Source organism: Onychostruthus taczanowskii, unplaced genomic scaffold (assembly GCF_017590055.1).
Source record: "Onychostruthus taczanowskii isolate IOZ18803 unplaced genomic scaffold, ASM1759005v1 scaffold9, whole genome shotgun sequence".
Lineage (NCBI taxonomy): Eukaryota > Metazoa > Chordata > Aves > Passeriformes > Passeridae > Onychostruthus > Onychostruthus taczanowskii.
Window position 1 is genome coordinate 446,064 of NW_024506993.1, and position 14,730 is coordinate 460,793.

The 14,730-nt window shown below is 52.8% G+C and overlaps 1 protein-coding gene across 3 annotated transcripts in view; it reads left to right on the forward strand.

Annotated features, from left to right (window-relative positions):
- Window positions 1–2,158: 2,158 nt before the first annotated feature.
- Window positions 2,159–14,730, forward strand: part of SRGAP3 (SLIT-ROBO Rho GTPase activating protein 3) — a 72,997-nt gene continuing 60,425 nt past the window's right edge. For 2 of the 3 annotated variants that reach the window (XR_005954221.1, XR_005954222.1), the window contains exon 1: window positions 2,170–2,286. Coding sequence is in view for 1 of the 3 variants with exons in the window: in XM_041425897.1 (XP_041281831.1) it covers window positions 2,220–2,286 (67 nt within the window). In the remaining 2 variants the exon portion in view is untranslated. Of the gene's footprint in view, window positions 2,287–14,730 lie in introns of all 3 variants that reach the window. The other variant, XM_041425897.1, reaches the window with a different exon arrangement.

Genomic DNA, 14,730 nt, shown 5'->3' on the forward strand with positions numbered 1-14,730 from the left:
TGACATTCCATCTCTGAAAGTATTCAAGACTGGGCAGTGCTTGGAGCAGCCTTGTCTACTGAAGGTGTCCCTGCCCATGGCAGGTGTTGGAATGAGATGAGCCTCGAGGTCCCTTCCAACCCAAAGCAGTCTGTGAATCCATGACCAGAGGGCCTGCCCAGCTCGTGGTGACAAAGGTGAGTGTCTCTGGAAGCAGCAGGTCAATGCTCTGCTGAGGCTGCTGTGTGTATGCTCAGCACATTGTGAAACACTTACAGTTTGAAGCTGGAAACAAAGAGTGCAAGACAGCTTCTGCTTAAAAAAATTTCCTTAATTTAGGAATTGCTTTAAGCCAACATTACCTCTGCTTCCTGAGCACACACAAGGCAACTGCCCTGGAAATAATCTGCATTAGCCTTACTGGAGTGACCACGTTGCCATAGCTACTGTTGGTTTCTCTATACCTCAAGCTTGAAGTGTTTATTATGATTAAATGCCATCCCATCCCATTCTTCATTAAAAAATTCTGGGTTGAGAGTGTCACAAAGTGAATTACAATGTAATCCTTCCTTTTAAGAAGCTGTTTCAAGTAGAAATTCCACAAAGTATCTTAGACATTGATATTTATTAAAGATCATTAATTCATGATTGGATTATTTTTCTTCAGCCATCGCTGCTTCTTTATTCTTTATGATATCTGAGTAGCAGAAACCCCTGGCACTGTTGGATCATTTCATGACTGGGATTTTTATTTCACTACCGGAAAAAGTAAAGATGCTTAACGCTCTCAGACACTCAGCTTTGACCACAGAGCTGGCCTCACAGGTTTGAACCAATTTGGCAAGAAAATCAAAATCTGTCTTATGGCACAGGTGGTTATCAGGAATGCTGGTCCTTGCTCGCTGAATTCCTGTGGGTGTTGCAAGGGGAAGTGACTGCTGCTAGGATGAATCCTTTATCAAATGGCCTGTGCTTCTCTTTCCTTGCTTAGTTTGGTTTGTTTTTTCTTTGTGGAGGGCGAGCTCAGAACTGTAAGGTTCCTCCAGGGTGTTCTTGGCTGTGCAGGAACACAACATCATCATCCCTGGACTCTGCTGGTCATTGTGTAAATTGGCTCTTCCTTGCTTTGGGAGATGACACACCATTGGTGTACAGCAATCATTTCACACCCCAGTGGCACCCTCTCCAGAAGACCTGATGTTCCTGGAGGATCATTCTTTGATACCTCTTGACTCTCCTTGGTGTTGCCTGTCCAGCCCTGCTCCAAGCACAGCTTAGGGCAGTCACACACAGCATCCCAGCCCAGCCCCTGCCCAGATCCCTGGCAGGGGATGCAGCAACTCGCCCTAGGGACTGGTATACGCTCTCTGTGTGCTCCTGCCCTGCCACAAAACACTGACCCACGCTCACAGCCACTGTCCCCGTGCCTTCCCTGTGGTCCCTGTGCCCAGCGGGGGTCTAGCACATTTTTTGCTTTCCCTGAGACTCTGAGAGCCTCGGTCCTCCTGGAGTTGGAGCAACAGTGCTGAGCCCTGAGCCCGTGCCTCACGTTCTGCTCTGGCTGCGTTTCCCTGGAAGGGCTCGCTCTTTCTCCCTCCTCCCCAGGCCTTTCCACAGCCACTGAGATGCAGAATGCCCCTCTGTGCCGCCTGCTTGCACTAGGTAAATTATTTGTGTAATGGGCCGGGGTTATTTTTTAAAGTTGGCAGAGTAACTGTGAATCATCAAATCTCCCTGAATTCACTCCTCACAAGACACCCATAAAAGACCCCATTGTGTGCAGCAGTGATGGGAGCGCAGCCGGGGCGGACAGAGGACGCACTCAGGGCGGGGATGTGCAGGGTCCGCGCACCGCCTGCGCTGGCCGGGCTGTGCGGGGCACACGCTGCTGCCCAGCGTGCGGGGCCGCAGGGACTGGGTCCCAAGCGCCCAGCTAGGACCCCTGAGACAGCGCCTTAACCTCTGATGTTGCTTCTGCTGGAACGAACACTTTCCCCTTTTTTCCTCAGTTTTAACAAGAAGCGACAAATCTGCTGCAGTGCACCCGCGCTGTCCCAGCGGCGGCCGCACGGTGCCGAGCCCCGGGCTGCGGAGGGGCCGCTCCGGGACGGGGACACGCGGGGAGAGCGACACATCCCGCGGCGGGCGGGACACGGGCCGGGCCGAGCACGGCGGGGCCGCCCNGGCGGCGGAGCGCGGCGGTGCCGGCGGGGCCGGCGGGGCCCGCGCCCTCCCGCACGATGTCAGCGCAGGGCAAGTTCAAGAAGGACAAAGAGATCATCGCCGACTACGAGGCGCAGGTCAAAGGTGCGGAGCGCGGGCCGGTGCGGGCGCGGCGGGGCCGCCTTTGTGTGCGGGGCGGGGCGGGGACGGGCCGGCTCCGGCCGCGGGGCTGCGATGGGCAGAGGTCGTTCAGCCCCCGGAGCCGCGGCGATGGCAGAGGTCGCTCAGCCCCCGGGGCGGCGCTGGCCGGGGCCGCCCTCAGCGGGCAGCGGCGGCTGAGGGAGCCCCGCGCCGTGCGGGGTCGGGAGCGCTACCCGCGGCCTCCCGGTGCGGAGGGCATCGATCCTGCGGTCCTTATGTAAGGAAGTTCGCCTTCGTGCTCCGGCCCCTCGCCTCCAGGCCCGCAGTCATTATTATGCAAGTGCCGGTAGTGGTGCGGGGTGCGGAGCTGTGCGGCAGTCGCTGCGTTCCTGGGTGTTGGAGAGGAATAAAACTGGAGGTTTTGTCTATTGAGACCACTGAGCAGCAAATCCCAGGCTCCAAGTTAATTGTTTCGAAGCAAAGTTGTACCCTGTGACACATGCCAGCTCTGCAGCCCAGGGAAGGGCTGGGCGGGTTGGAGGCAGAGGGAGATGAGCGGGTGTATCCTTCTGTCTATTGCACACGCAGGGAATGAGCCAGTGTAATCTTCTGTCTATTGCACACCCAGGGAATGAGCCAGTGTAATCTGTCTATTGCACACCCAGGGAATGAGCCAGTGTAATCTGTCTGTTGCACACCCAGGGAATGAGCCAGTGTAATCTTCTGTCTATTGCACACCCAGGGAATGAGCCAGTGTAATCTGTCTGTTGCACACCCAGGGAATGAGCCAGTGTAATCTTCTATTGCACACCCAGGGAATGAGCCAGTGTAATCTTCTGTCTATTGCACACCCAGGGAATGAGCCAGTGTAATCTGTCTGTTGCACACCCAGGGAATGAGCCAGTGTAATCTTCTATTGCACACCCAGGGAATGAGCCAGTGTAATCTTCTGTCTATTGCACACCCAGGGAATGAGCCAGTGTACCCTTCTGTCTGTTGCACACCCAGGGAATGAGCCAGTGTAATCTTCTATTGCACACCCAGGGAATGAGCCAGTGTACCCTTCTGTCTGTTGCACACCTAGGCATTTTCACATTGGTGCCAAACTGTAGTAATGGGCATTTCTGGATAGCTTAATAAATCAACTCCTTATTGCGATAATTGCTAATTCTGTTAGCTGATGACAGTTCCTTTTCCCACCTTCAGACGGAGGATACTCTCAGCTGCTTACTTCATGCCTTTCACTTGCATTGCCTCCTTCAGTCCCCCCGCTATTATATAAAACCAGCTCCGCTCTCTCTTCGCTCAGTTGTTTTGTATGGGTATGTGTTCACCACTTCATTATATTTAAGTCCAGGACGTGGTTAATTAAAAGTGTAAAATAGCTTTTCTGCAGATTAACCTGTGCTTGTGCAAACTCGAGAGCTTCCATTTTTCTCCAGACCCCAGCTCAGCTGGGTGATGGCTGGGCTGCACAGACTCCGCTTGGAAAAGTCTCTGCCCAACTGCGGCAGCGCGATGCCAGAGGGAGGGATTCTGGGGAAGGGGCTGGCTGTTGGTTTCGTGCCATTGTTTACTTTCGTGAATTTCAGCCTTTTGTAGCTGGCCTCGGAGAGTGACGGAGCAGTCACAACACGCCCTGCTCGGTGCCAATTACCTTTCTGCTTGTGTGTAATTTGGGCAAATTGATGTTATTGCACCCTGCAGTTAAGCAGATGAAATATTCTTTTAGTCTGTGGTATTGTTCGTTTTATGGGAGGGGATTTGCATTTGTTCCTAGAGACTGTCCCATGGTTTCGTGTTATTCTCAAAGATCTCCTGGGCTGGGTGATTCCTGCTTCTCGGGTGCTCAGGGGTCACTGGGGGCAGGACTGGTTCTGAGCTGTTCCAAAAGCTTTGCTCTGGATGTCTCCAGTGTTTATTCTGATTGTTGCTTGTGACTGGAGTACTCCCGGGCCATGATCATTCTTGGCCTGGCTTCTGCAGCCTCATGGTTTCCATATGTGAGGCAGTTAATGCTGGAGTGTGTGTGAGGGTGTTACATTACACCACAGTGATCACGTTTGGGGCGGCTGTAATGCAGACAGTTTGCTGATGGGCCAGTAATAATTTCCTTGGTACTGTTCCGTGCATAATTACACCTCCAGGAATGTCTGATTCCTGATACAGGGTACTTGCTCTGTGTTTTCAGCTGAATAGAGGCTAATTCTTATGCTGGCAGGGTGTGCCTGTGCCTGTGGCTGGGCAGAGCTGGGCACAGTCACCCCAAAGCCCGTGTGTATGTGTGCTGCCTGCCCCTGGGGAGGTGGCAGCTCCGTCCCTGCACACACTGGCTCTGTTACAGCCCCACGGTGGTCTTGGGGTGACCATGGTGGGATGCAGGGCCCCCGTCCTCACAGCTGTGACTGGGCAGCCATCACTTGCTGTCACCTCTCTGTGGGGACCAGGGTGGTCCTGATTTTCCCACCTTGCTAAACTGTTGGAGGAGGATAGCCATGCGAGTTCAGAGGGATCCTCTGCTGTGGCCTGTGCTTCCTCTCTGAACAGGAGCAATGTGAGCAAGCGTGGCTGAGCAGGCAGGACAGCAGCTGGGCACTGCATTTGTAGGGACCAAGGAGGGCTGGTGGCCGAGGATGCACTGCAGAAGGAGAGGGCTCTTTTGTGCTCAGCTGTGTGTTGAGTGTGCCAGCCCGACATGGGTCAGGGTTTGTGATCATCTAAGCTTTCTCTGAGGCTGTGGCAGTGACCATGAACACCCACCTCCACCTGTGCCCACTGTGGTCTCTCCTGGCTTGACTGAAGGATTGATGTAGACTGCCTTGTTATCCCAGATATCCTGTTTATTTTCTTCAAGGATTGAGTCATTACACTGTTCATATCTAATCCCTTGCTACCCTCATGAAGACAGATGCCCAAACCTCCAGAGAAAGATAAAATGGAAGAGAAATAGGGATAAAGAAGAGGGGAAGTGGTGGCAAGGGGGACTAAGAACCAAAGTGTTGATACAGAAGTGCTGAAAGCAGTGATCTCGTGCTACGGAGGATGGGCCTGGAATCTGAACATGACACAGTGTTTGTCCCCACGGCACGGACAGGAAAATGGAAGGGAGAAAGGTGCAAAACCCTGCGTGTGAGCTGCAGGGCGCATGTCAGCGAGCATGGAAGGAAGTAACCCCAGCAAAGCTGCACTGGAAATGCATTTGAAGACGAGGTCAGAGGGGGCTGGAAGCGGGCAGGTGCTGCTGTGTGAGTGCCAGCAGCGCCGGGTGAGGCGATGATCTGCCAGCAGCGCCTCAGCTGCGTCAAACCAGAGAGGAGCTGGCAAGGCACCTGCAGGGACACGGAGGGGGAAAAGTTACTGAGGCTGCTTTCGGGGAAGTTTGGCTGAAGCCTCTAGCTCTGGCTGTTGGGCATTAGAGCAAGGGCTGGGCTGGTTCGGGGGTGGCTGTCAGCAGCTGCAGGATGGGAGCCGAGCCCTGCCCGACCTGCGGGTGCTGCAGCCTCGGTCCAGCAATCGAGGAGCCCACGCGCCGTGTGGGGAGCGAGATTGGAAGGGGGAGCGTTGAACTGGCAATTATCTTCATGCACAGGGTGATTTATTGGCCATGATGGCTCTGTTCCTTCCCTGGAGAATTGTGTCTGCTCCTCCCATGGTGGGAAGGAGTTGTCCTGAAAATGCCTGGAGAGATAGCGGGGGTGTGTGGGGTGATGTGGGTCTGTGCTGCACACGCTGTTCCCGGGCTGGCGCAGGGCTGACGGTGCTGGGGCTGTGCGAGGCCCTGGGTCGGTGCCGCTCTGCTTTTTGGGAGTGGGAGTTGTGATGGCTGCTGCCCGCGGCGGCTGCAGCGCAGCTCCTGCAGCTCTGCAGCGCTTGCTGCCTGCCCGTGCACGGAGACCTCTCCCTCACCTCTGCTGCACACACGCAGCGCTGGCAGGCTGCTGCCCATCTCTGCTGTCAGTTATCCAGGCTCTGTCCTTCTCTCCTGCTTTGCACCCTCCAGCTGTCCAGAGAGGGGAGAGCTGGCCCCGGCACTGGCAGGAGATGCTTGCTGGGTGGTACCAGAAAGAAAATATTTAAGAATACTTTTAGGTTTTCTTATTTTCCTTAGCCTTGCAGACAGGAGTGGTGGTGTTAAAAATAAACACCAATGGAGATATGGCTGCAGATTTACAACTGCCACATGACAGCTGCCTGCAGAATACAGAGCACAGCGGATCCTTGGATGCACAATTTAAAGTGCGTGTTTTCAGACATACAGTTCTGGGGGTTTTTTTGGTCTGGCTGGCCAGAAATCTAAATAAATGTCTCTCCCTCATTGTGGTTACATGCCTGATTTGTGGCTTTAATGCAGCAAAACAAACCAGTTTTAATTATGCAGATGCAACCGCCTATGGTCCAGCACTGGCAATCTTGCAGAAAATTGCGCATTGTGTCTGTTGGCTGTTTAATTTTATATTGCTTCCTGCAGTTTTGCCTTAACCCTGGCAGAACACAGGCCCCTGTGTGATCCCCGTGGCTGCTGTTGGCAGCAGACTGCTGTGAGGCAGTGGCATCTTGTGTGGTGTGACTGGCAGGTGACAGGATCCTCTGTGGTCCTGGAGGTGGGGCTCTCCAAATGGTGCCTCTGGCTGCATGGTGCCAAAGGGATGATTCCTTGACTTCTGTGGCTCTTAGTTGCTGCTAAGCAACTAATATTGATAATAAAACTAGAGTTTTGGTGGTTTTAGCGTCTGAAAACACTAAAAAGATTTGTAGACTTGGGCCAAAGAAAACTAATTTATTCTTTCTCATCGTCATAAAGTTTAGGTTAATTTATCATTGCCCATTAGCTTCCTTTGACTTCTTCTATTGCAGTAGCTGCATCCCTTATTTTGTGTCTGTTTTCTTTTCCTACCTCTTGCCCTCTTTCCTTTGCTCAGAAAACATTGGGAAAATTCCCATGCCAAATAATTTTCTAGGATACTGGTTTGCTCAGGGGAGGAGCTTTGCTTCCCAACCAGGAGAGGCATCAAGGTTTGAACTTGACAACTCAATGAAATGGTTCAGTGCAAGAGGGAAAGTTGCACCCCTTTGTGGGGGCTGGAGGGAAACTGCTAAGTATTAATCACAGAAACAGACAGAAAACGTCTGTTGGCTTAATTGTTGTGGCTAACAAAATGTGGGGAAGCAAGGGCAGCCAGCGTGCCTGGTACAGCCCAGCTGGCTGTGGTGGAGCTGTCTGCAGCAGGTAGAGAATCCTGATCTGGTTTTTGCTGTGAGACTTCGGGAGAGCTGCTGCTGGCTGTCGCCACCCCCTTCCCTGCTGTGTTTCCTCCCTGGGCCCTGGCAGCTGGGTTTCACAGAGCCCTCTGGGCAGCCCATGTGCAGGGACAGCAGGGAGTTCAGATGCGAGCCCTAAGAAAGATGAGTTGTCAGTTCCTAATGGAAACAATTTGAATTTACCGGAGATGTTCCTGCAAAGTGCAAGTCCTGAGCGCTTCAGCAGAGGCTGGGATGGTTCAGCTGGGCCAGCAGCTCCTGCCTGGCTGCCCACCACCAGCCCTGTGCTTTTGGGATGGTCCATCCATCCTCAGCAGCTCCTCCTGCTTGTCTGCACAGCCAGGGGTCAGAACTGCTGGGCAGTGTGGCCGGGGTCACGGCTTGTGCCAGGGGCTGGGGTCCTGCCGTGCTCTCAGGTGATTTAAATACGAAAGAAGGGTATTTGGATCCTCTAAGCCTGGCTGTGTTCTTCCCTGATAGCTGGCAGGTGCCGGGGTGTGAGCTGGCATTAGTCAGTCTACCTCTCCTCCTGATAACAATAAAACCCTCTTACAACACTTATTCAAGGCCTGTAGCTAGTCCTCGTTCCAGGTGAAGAGTTTTAAGGGCCGTTAGAGTGCAGCACCAAATGCCCTTCAGGTGCTTAGCAGATATTTATAAGCCCGTGTAAGGTGGCCTGTTGTGAGTGCTGTGTGTGGTGTCAGCCCCTGTCAGGAGCAGGATTTACTCTGCCTTTTGCTGGCCTGTGGAAGATGAGGGAGGACTGTCCCCCTGTGAGCTCTCAGGTTTTCTCCTGGCTGGCTTTGGCTCGGTTTCAGAGCAGGATTTGCTCTCCCCTTTGCTGGCCTGTGGAAGATGAGGGAGGGCCATCACCCGTGAGCTCTCAGGTTTTCTCCTGGCTGGCTTTGGCTCGGTTTCAGAGCAGGATTTGCTCTCCCCTTTGCTGGCCTGTGGAAGATGAGGGAGGCCCGTCCCGCGTGCGCTCTCAGGTTTTCTCCTGGCTGGCTTTGCGTTGGGTTCAGAGCAGGATTTACTCTGCCCTTTGCTGGCCTGTGGAACGTGAGGGAGGCCCGTCCCGCGTGCGCTCTCAGGTTTTCTCCTGGCTGGCTTTGGCTCGGTTTCCGAAGCTGCTTGTCGAGCTCCCACGCGTGGCAGCAGCAGTCACCTCTGAGGTGCGTGTCCTTGCTGCCTGGGAGGCTCCTGGCCGGGAGGGGACAGGTCACACAGGTGGCACGGGTGGCACAGGCCTGGCTCGGGCTGCCGGGGTTCAGCGGCGTGTGCGGGCGCGCTCCTCGTGCTGCTCTCCAGCTGCCATCGAGTAATCTCCCCTTTCTTACGGCCTGGGTGGCTCTGCACTCCTGACTGCTGGTTTGATCCCAGGAGGCTTTTGCTGAGCTGCCAGCAAGGCCTCCTCCTGAAAAGGTGAATATTCCTTCCTAATAACTGCTGTGCTGTGTGTGCCCCACCTCTGTGTGTTCGAGGTGTGCGCCTCAGCAGCGGCTGAGCGCAGTGAACAGTGAGTCTGTGGTGATGTGGGCTCTCCCTCTCACTGCTGACCTCCTTAGGGCTGCCAGCCCTGGCCCCGTGCTCCTGCTCTGAGCTTGTGCTTATTGGATGCATTTTGCGCTGTTCACATCTTTGAGAGCCTGATTTGTAAACCTTTCCCTGTCAAACTGGCCTGAGATAACTTATTTTAGTCTCCCTTTTCTCTCTGTAAGGCAGTTGCAGTGGTTTGGACAGAGGCAGCCGCTGAACAGTGTATTGCAACGTGCAATTTTAAGAGAGGAAGTGGAGTATCAAAATAAAATTGGTGAGGGAGTTCATGCGGCTGTGGTGTGTTCCCTGGACTGGACCCAGTCCGTGTGGTGGGGCTGCGTGTTCCTTACTGCCAGGGGGCTGTGGGAGTGCCTGATGCCTGTGATTTTCCAGCAGCTTGGCTTTAGAGTTCACGAGAGAAATGGCCCCATCACAGTGCAGCAGCCAGGGACATACAGCCCGACTTTTATCCCAAAATTGTGCTGTTCCTCCCGGGGCTGTAGGTACTCAGCACTGAGGGAGACAGCTGGTAGGATGGGGCAGGAGGGAAGGAGAGCCTCTTTAATTTAAATATTCCCCTTTGTTTTACCAACAAAGACATGTAAAAAAGGTGTGGTAACATAATCCCAGAGTGGAAGCTGGTACTTCCCAGCCTCTTGTGGAGGTGGGTCCCAAAGTCAGCTCTGCAGGCACAGCATTATCAGAGGGGAGCAGCAGCAGTGCCTCTGGCTGGTGTTCACCTGGCTGTGGAGTGTCTGTCTGTCTGTAATAGGTGGGTTCTCCAGTTTGGGGACCCCTGGCCTGGGAGGGACTGGGGACCAGAGGGCTGGAAACTGGGGGACAGCTACTGCTGTCAGTCTCTTGCTTACTCCTGTTGTGCTGTTGAGCTGCCTTAAACAATCTGCCTCCCAGAAGTGTTTCTGTCAGCTTTCCAAGTGTGCTTTCCTGGCTATGAAGCTCCACTGATGTTCAAGGAGGTTCTCTGTGTGGTGCTGCAGGTTTTAGTTTGGAAACTGCAGAGTTTGGGAAAATTACACAGCTGCACTGTGTCCGGCAGCTTCCAAGAAGAATTTGCAGTAGTATTGGTTGCTCTTCTTGCCTTGGAAGTTAGAGAATAGTTTTGAAGAGGGTGAAAAAACCTTCAACTTTTTCACCTCAGCCCTTGGGAGGACCAGTTGTGTCTGTGGCAAGAGATGGCAGTCACTGGAATGTGTCTGGCTTCCCAGAGTAGCTCTGGAAAACCTTGCTCCATCTCGTAGCAATGGCAGGGGTGCAGGGCAGCTGAGGAGCTTGCTGCTGCAGGAGTTCAGTGGTCTCAGTGTCTGTAGCAGCTGGGAGAGGAGAGGACACTGCTCCTTGGCTGAGCACCTCTGATGTCCTGCCTCAGGGATGCTGCTCTTTGGGGTTCCCTCCATCCTGCTGCTTCTGGGAATGCTCAGGGCTGCGGGCCTGCAGGGCACGGAGTTTATCCATGTGCCTGATGTTTGGTTATTATGGACACAGCCAAGCGAGCTGCAGTGGTGGGGTGAAGCTGGTGCTCTTTTACCAGGCTTGTGTTTCTAGTGTAAATATTTAGGAAGACAGAAGGACACAGACTTGTAATTGACCAGAATTCAGGGGATGGAGGACTGACTTTCATGACTCCCATTAAGGGAAAAGGGAGCCTGGTTTTGCATGGCTTTCTTCATCTGTTAGTCCAGCTTTGTGGAGCAGTGTTGCACACAGCAGGACTGCAGTAGAAGGCCCTGTCATGGACTTGCTGAAGTGTAGTGGCTTCTCCTTCACCGTGACAGAGCCCAAAGATCCGTTTTGTTCCTGCTGCTGTAGTGTTCTGCTTTGTTTGTTTGATTGAAGAGTCGTTTGTGGTCTTGCTGCTTTGTTTGTTTGAAGAGTCGTTTGTGGTCTCCAGGCACTTCTGTGGCACAGTGAGAGCCCCAGGGGATGCTGTGCGTTTGGGACTTCAAGAGGAGATGATCTCGAGAACAGATCTAAGCTCCAGATCATCAGTTTGATAATTTTAGGTTGCTGGCCTGATGTGTGTGCAAAGTTTTTCTCTCTGTGAGATGTGCTGATAAATTAGTAGTTGCTTCATGGGAATAACACGGGTGTTGGTAAGGATTGAAGATGCTTCCCCTGCCACTGTACTTACGGTGCAAGCTGGGTCCCACATCAGCTGAATGCTTTCCAGAAACTTTCTGTGTGTGTAACCCTGTGGCTGCAGCAGCTGGGATGCACGGCAGCTCGCACAGTGAGTGCTTTGGAACATCACTGTCAGTGAAAAGCCCTGGCTCAGAGCCTGGTGCAATAGGTAGCACTGGCTGTCCTGGCCATGGCCAGTGACCTCCTGCCCAGTGACCTCCTGGCTCTGGAAAGGAGTCTGTGTTTAAATCTCCCCTCCCTTTTGTTGTACTTCATGGAAATTGGACTCTTGTGACACTTTAATCATTGAGATTTTGGAACTCATGGAAGAGTAAGGACAAGAGATCAGACTGTTGGTGTGGCAGCCTGGAGCTTTTGTGTTGGCAAAGACTTCAGAGACAATTGAAGAGTTTCTCTGTGTGAAAACATGTTAATTGATCTTGGGAAATCCTAAATGATGTTTCATTCAGGAGAGCTTGTTAATGTGAGGAATGTAGAAGACACAGACTTGTGTCTGAGCTGGAGAGAGCGAAGTCCTGCTGCCATTTTGCAGTGTTGGCAGCGCAGTGGCACTGGAGCTGCAGGACAGCTTGCAGGTGGGAGCTGCATTGCCAGAGAGTGATGGTCAGGAGGCAAAGCCTTGTGCAGACAAGTCCTGTTTGGGAATGTTGCCCTGGAGAGGAATGCAGTGTGGATCAGTGGGCTGTGGCTTAGGACAAGATGGGAATGGTGTGAAAAACACCATGCTCAGTTAGTGCAGGACGAATTGCTGCTGGCAAGATTATCCTGCCAACAGTAGAGAGTATATTTAGCTTTTTCTTAAAACCCCCATCTAGTGCTCCTGCCTGGCCTCAAAAGCTGCTTAGTGAGTCCAGACTGCTGTGGGTGCTGAGCAGGTGACCCGTGGTCCCTGTGAAGCTGGATCTCTGCGCCTTGTGACCATGTGGGGATGTCTGTTCACTGATGTCTCTGGGAGGGTGCCATGGGCCACTGGCCAGCAGGGACTTCCACTGGAATGAGGTACGTTCCCAGCTAGTGAGGATGCATTGGGCCTCCTAAGAAAATGTTATGGTAGGCACCTGTTCTTGCCCCTCTGTTATTTGGGAGAGTGTGCTGATTGCTCTGGAAGGACAGTGTGCCCTAAATGACCCTTCAGTGGTGGGGAAGTTCTGCTCTGGCCAAAAGACAGAGTTTGATTTGAAAATACACTCAGCTGCTGTCTACCGTGTCACTGTGGGTTTAAGAAAGTCCGCTTGTGTGGGTGGGATGTCTCCTGTGGCCTGTGGTGCTTCGTGCCCTTGGGTTCATGTGCCAAAATCCCTGCTCACAGGAGGGATCATGCAGTGTTAGGAAAGAGTTATGGTGATCCTTCACCTTGCTGTTCATCCTGCAGTGGCTGAAGCCTCTCCACATCCACCCCTCCAGCAGGACCAGTCTGGGGAAGCTGCTCCTTTGGCATGTCCCTTCCTGCAGGTACAAATCCTTGTTGGCTGTCACACTGAGGGCTCAGCAGTCAGGTGTGTGCCCCTGGGTGCTCCCTGCTCACCAGGAGGGTGTTTGCACATGGCAGCTAGTGCAGTCACTCTGCCACTGCAGGCTGGACTGCTGTGGGCTGGTTTTGTTTTGCTTTTTCTTTTGTCTAATGTTTTTTTCTCTTCCAAAGTGGGCATGTTTTCCAAAAGGCTGAGTACTTCTACCATCAATATTATGTACAGTGAAGCATGCTGAGGCAGCACAAGTGAGTATCATGCTTCAGGGTGGAATGCGATTGCTGGAGAGATCAGAAAGCAAATTTCCCTGTGCAGAGTACACAATTGGCTATGTTAGAGTTTCACCTGCAGCATTGAAGCAATGCTCTTGAGAGGCCACTGGGTTTGGTTACCCTGGCATGTCTGTGATACCCCTGTAATAGCTTCAAGACAGCTGAGAGCATTGAAGGCTGTGTTTTCCTCGTGCCTCCAAGAGGCAGGCGGGATGAGGTGGCAGCAGGAGGGCAGTGCTGGCAGCAGTGGGGTCCCAGCCTGTGCCCCGTGCAGTGACCTGGGGGGTGAGCCCAGGGACCCTGAGCTGCCACCCAGCTGCTGCTTCCTGGGGCAGGACAGAGTGTTGCCCGGTGTGTGGGGCAGAGATGGAAGGATGTTCCCCAGCACAGTGCCTGCCTTCACGTGGTGGAGATGTCCTGCAGCTCGGGAGAGAGCCGGCTGCAGCCTGGGACGTGCTGCTTCCTGAGGTGGTGTACAGAAATCCTGATAGCCTGGGAGAGCTCTGGGAGCAGAGTGTCGTGTCACACCTTGGGGAAGGTGAGCTGTGTCTCTGGAGGGGCTGGGCACCACCAGGGAGAGGAGGAGAGCGGGGCATTGCTGGGGCAGTGTTGCAGCAGGTGCTGCGAGTGCCCTGTGAGGGTGACAGGTCTGCCTGCACCTGAGCTGCACCCAGAAGGGCCACGTCCTGCTCACACCACCTGGAATTCACTTCTGCAGTCACAGACAGAAGCTCTTGTGCTCTGCCAGCTTTTCCTTTAATCGTTCTTGATTTTATTTTCCATTAAATGTTTTGTAGGGGATTTCCTATTGCCGTGATCTTTTTTACCATTAAAGTGAATGGGGCTTCTACTCTGGTAATAAATGAACATGGAAATCAGGATCTCCACTGTAATTGGATTTTTCAAATAGCTCAGGAAGAGCCTGAGGAAGTGTGGCAAAAAAAAATTTCAAATTGGAATAGATCAAGTAACCTGGGAATCAGACTCTGAGTAGGTTCTTTCAAAGCATTTGTTGTTTCTTTTAACATCCTTGCTGGATCGTGTTCTGGGTGACTCATGGCTTTAAAAGCATTTTTCCTGCATGTTTTTTCCTGCTTGTGCGCTCTTGACCTACTCTTGCTAAAATTCCTAAAGAAATACTAAGTAAACATATTGTAAATGAACATGTCATATTCTAAACCCCTGGAAGTGAAATCATTACAAAGAGTACTCATGTAGCCATTGTTCTGCAGGATGGCAGTGTGAGATGCACTGTTGAAATAACAATAATCTGTTCCGTGGGAGAGGTCAGCTCCTGACTAAGGGGGAGTGAGAAGAAGAGGAAAAAAGAAATGCACGCTCTTTGCCTCTCCTCCCAATCACACAGCATGTACTCGTGCATCCCTGGGACTGTGTTGTTGATGTAGCTGCCTACTGCTTTTAAATGCCTGAACAGGGCAGGGAGGAGACATCTGTGTTGCATGGGAGAGGAGCCTGGAGCAGATGGTGTACCTTCCTCAAGGCTCTGGATGGAAGGAAGTAATTTTGTAGCTCACAAAGCCAGAGAGTAACTTCAGAATTAAACCTTCATTGGGGTTTAGTGGTGGTTGGTCATGGGAAGAGTCACAGGTTGTGCCCCCAGGATTTCCCTGACTGTGTGAGAGCTGGGTGCAAACCCCGGCTGCCCCGCTGGTTTCTGCTGTGTGTGGTCTTGTTGGTGTGCCAAGAATTTGCAGGCTGGTCACATTGTCACTGTGAGTTTGCTGCAGTGT